A 3,419-nucleotide genomic window follows, 5' to 3' on the forward strand; every position below is an offset into this window, starting at 1 on the left:
TTCGCGTTCTCCAGAATATCAGCAATGACAGCAGACCCACGAAAGTCGGTAGCATGGGCGTATGGGTCAAAAGTGTCTTCGTGAGTCGTTGGCTTCGAATCTGGGGAAGGTTGGGGAACCGGGGTGTATCGTGCGGGCACGAAGCTGGTATTGTCAACTGGTGATTGCACATAGCCACGCCATCTCTGAACCAAATCTGGGCGGCTGTCAGCGATCTTAAGAATAGCTTCCTCGAGCACACGGGATTTCAGTGTGTGCATTGGGATCCCAGCAGCCAACGCAAATTCGAGCATGTGGGCAAATCGAGCTGGGTTGGCAGCGTCAAATAGCTCAGAAGTGTTGACCAGCATTCCGGCCTGTACTTGGAGAGCAAGTGTTAGGTCCTGGATGCTAAGTTGCGAGATACCCGACGGACCAAGGCTAGCGATGACGTGCTCTGCTACAGGCGAAACCAATCCACCATTCTCGATCATGGCCCAGATGAGGGTCATGGAAGCATGTGCTGAGAGAACAGCAGAGGACTCGATCATGACACGGCCAAGGAGGTCGATAGTCTCATCGATCTCTTCACGCAGGTGAGCCTGGGTTTGTTTGCTGTCAACCGAGCTTCGAATGCGGGTGAACATTTTCCGCGCCTCCACAAGGCCTTCCTCAACTTGGCCGCTTTTAAGGAGGGCAACGGTATACATGGCGGTCGGATGGATAAGGTCCGGAGTAGCGTGGCTTGGAGAGGAGAGAACAGCCCAGAATGGTTTCGCGGATGCAAGGTGTCCCTGACGGATATGAAGAGCAAGCATTGCCGATGCGGGACCCATAGTAGCAGGGGATTCTAGTGGAAGAAGATCGTATGCTTCGGATGCAACGGCGATATCTCCCGAATCTGCAGCTGCCATACAGATCTTGGCCGATGTTGATTCGAGTCCAGTTTTAGAGAGATATTCCCGAGCAGTTTTAAGGGCCTCCGAAAAGCTTCCAGTCTTGATTGCGTGCTGCATCAAACCATCCTTGACAACAACATCCTCCACGGCAGACTTTCTGGCTTCTCGGTCTTCCTTCACTTCGTCGAACGAGGATCTAATCTTATCGAAAAATCGGAGAGCGCCGGCCTCATTTCCACAGGAGAGATAGGCTTTGATGAGAGCTGCATACACCTCAGCGTCCCTGCGCTCAATGATGCCAAATACACCGCTATCGTCAGCGATAGCCAAGGCTTTATATTCATTGTAGCATTCCACTGCGCTCTTCAAATCGCCATTCGCAGCGAATGCATCGATCATGGATGGGAAGATTGTCGCGTGCGGGACGACCTTATGGGTTTCCATGTGAGCGAATATTTTGATCATTTGCTCAACCTCCCCCCTCTTTGCACAAGCAGTGATAAGAGTGCAATAGGTTTCCAGGGGAAATAAAATATCAGCATGGTGCGAAGTTGCAGCATTGAAGAGCTTCATGGCAATCGAGAGAGAATGATCCTCAGATAAGAGTTCATGCTCGGCCTCACTTGACTGGAGCATAAATTTGCCTTCCTCTTCCATGCCGCCATAGCGGGCTCGCTGCTCATCCAAGATCTGGATAGACTGGAAGGTCTTCAGGGCGCGGGATGCCAGCAGTTGGACGAGAATTGTGTATGTCTGTTCATTGGGCAGAACGGAACGGCGTAACATGTCCGAGTACACATCAAGGGCCTTGGGGACAGCATGGTAGATATCCGTATGGAGATGGATGGCAGCCTCAAGCAGGGCATTGTAAGCCCCAACAGTAGGAACGAGGCCCTCCTTAAGAATACTCTCAAACGCACCAGGTACGAGCGAGTATTGTTTAGTATCTGCTAGTTGCATCACACGCCCAGATTGAGCCTGAACTTTCTTCAATATTTCGACATCCTTGGAGGACTCATCAAGCTCAAGAGAAGGCTCTTCCAGGGATGACTCTGGAGTGGGCTTAGGGGAGGCCGCCTCTATGGACTCGACGCCATTCGTGGACTCCGCGGTCGAAACATCTGGTTCCTCCTCCACCTGGCTAAGTGCCTCCGCATCATGGATCTGTTGAATTTCGCGCGCAACGGCCTCATCAACCTGCGCGCTTACATCAGCGTCAACTGCGACACTTTCAACCTTTCTGAAGTCCCGGGTCTCCTTGGGATCGTGGCTGGAGATGTCGACCTTGGTTTGCGATGCGGATAAGGGGGACACATTTTTGTTCGATTCCGTACTGCTCTCACTTTCTTTTGCATCCTGGGAAGATGGCTTCCAGCCAATTCGCTTTCTGAACTGGAATTGGTGCCAATCGTTCTCATCGCCATTCTGTTGAGCTTGCTGCCAAGCCGCATAGTAGGCAGCTAGGCCGGAGTCGCTGCCAGAATTTCCGGAGGATGCATGACCGGTCTTTGAGCCCGCACTCGAGGAGCCAGAAGCGTTCTGGAAAGCGCTCTGAAGCTGGGCAGTGCGTGTGTATTTTGCAGGGAGGTTCGTAAACTGGTTGAGGGAGGTGTTGGTAGAGGCGTAGGACGATTGGGATGCGGCAACTACGGACTGAGCGTAGCCGTGGACAAAGGTCTTCGTAAAGGCTTGACGTGCGAGATGGGTGAATGGCTTAAACACCATTTATCTAGCGGGGGACCTCTTCAGAGCGAAGAGGAGATACTTCAAAGGCGAGTTAAAAAAGGGATGCTTGAGAGATTTCTCAGGGGAACCCGGAGGGGCGCCAAGGGGGGATTTACCTCTGAACTGGGATGGAAGTTGAATTGCACGTTCATTTGACGACTGGCCGCCGTCAAAGAACACGCTGCACTCGAGGGAATTTTTATTTAAATAAAATGAAGGGCTTTTTTCACGGAGCGGGAAATGACAGCTAGTTCAAGAGGGCCTCAACAATGGTACTCCTCAATATCTGCGACGAGGATGTGTATTTTGGGATAAGATGATCCTTTGGAAGGGGCATATGATTGACTCTCCCTCTCGCAAAATGTAGAGGGGAGATCTGTGATCAAGAGAGTTGTATAGAGGGAATGTCGATAGCAGCAACAGAAAGAGAGAGAGAGAGAGAGAGAGAGAGAAAGAGAACGAAACAGGAGAAAAAAAAAAGGGACAGATAAACATCAAGATGCGTTGTATTTTATTTTTTTTTTCTCGCTCGTTTTCGCTGTCACGATGTGTGAAACTAAAATACGTGAAACCAAAAATACCAGCCGAAAACCTCCGCAACCAAGGGCTTGCTCCGCCCTTGCGGCCTCGTGACTAGAGAGCCAGGTTGTAATGGTTTGGAAATTACGTGACGAGTATCGGTGCCTGTGGTTCCATGACGGGTATCTGATTTCCATTTCCACAATGTCCACCACATAAGAAAGGCTTTTGGTGTTTGTTGTTCCATCAGACGATCTTGTTATTAACTACAGATTACAGAATAGTTCGGATTTGGAC

General features: G+C 50.6%; 1 protein-coding gene across 1 annotated transcript in view; it reads right to left on the bottom strand.

Moving 5' to 3' along the window:
- The window catches only part of HCAG_00948 (conserved hypothetical protein), a gene marked incomplete at both ends in the record, with an annotated part of 3,930 nt that extends 1,327 nt beyond the window's left edge, over nucleotides 1–2,603 (bottom strand). Inside the window, one exon of the mRNA XM_001543852.1 lies at nucleotides 41–2,603. Within this exon, the coding sequence (XP_001543902.1) occupies nucleotides 41–2,603 (2,563 nt within the window). The remainder of the gene's footprint in view (nucleotides 1–40) is intronic.
- Between the last annotated feature and the right edge of the window lie 816 nt (nucleotides 2,604–3,419).

The sequence above is a fragment of the Histoplasma capsulatum genome, genomic scaffold (genome assembly GCF_000149585.1).
Source record: "Histoplasma capsulatum NAm1 scaffold_1 genomic scaffold, whole genome shotgun sequence".
Classification (NCBI taxonomy): domain Eukaryota; kingdom Fungi; phylum Ascomycota; class Eurotiomycetes; order Onygenales; family Ajellomycetaceae; genus Histoplasma; species Histoplasma mississippiense.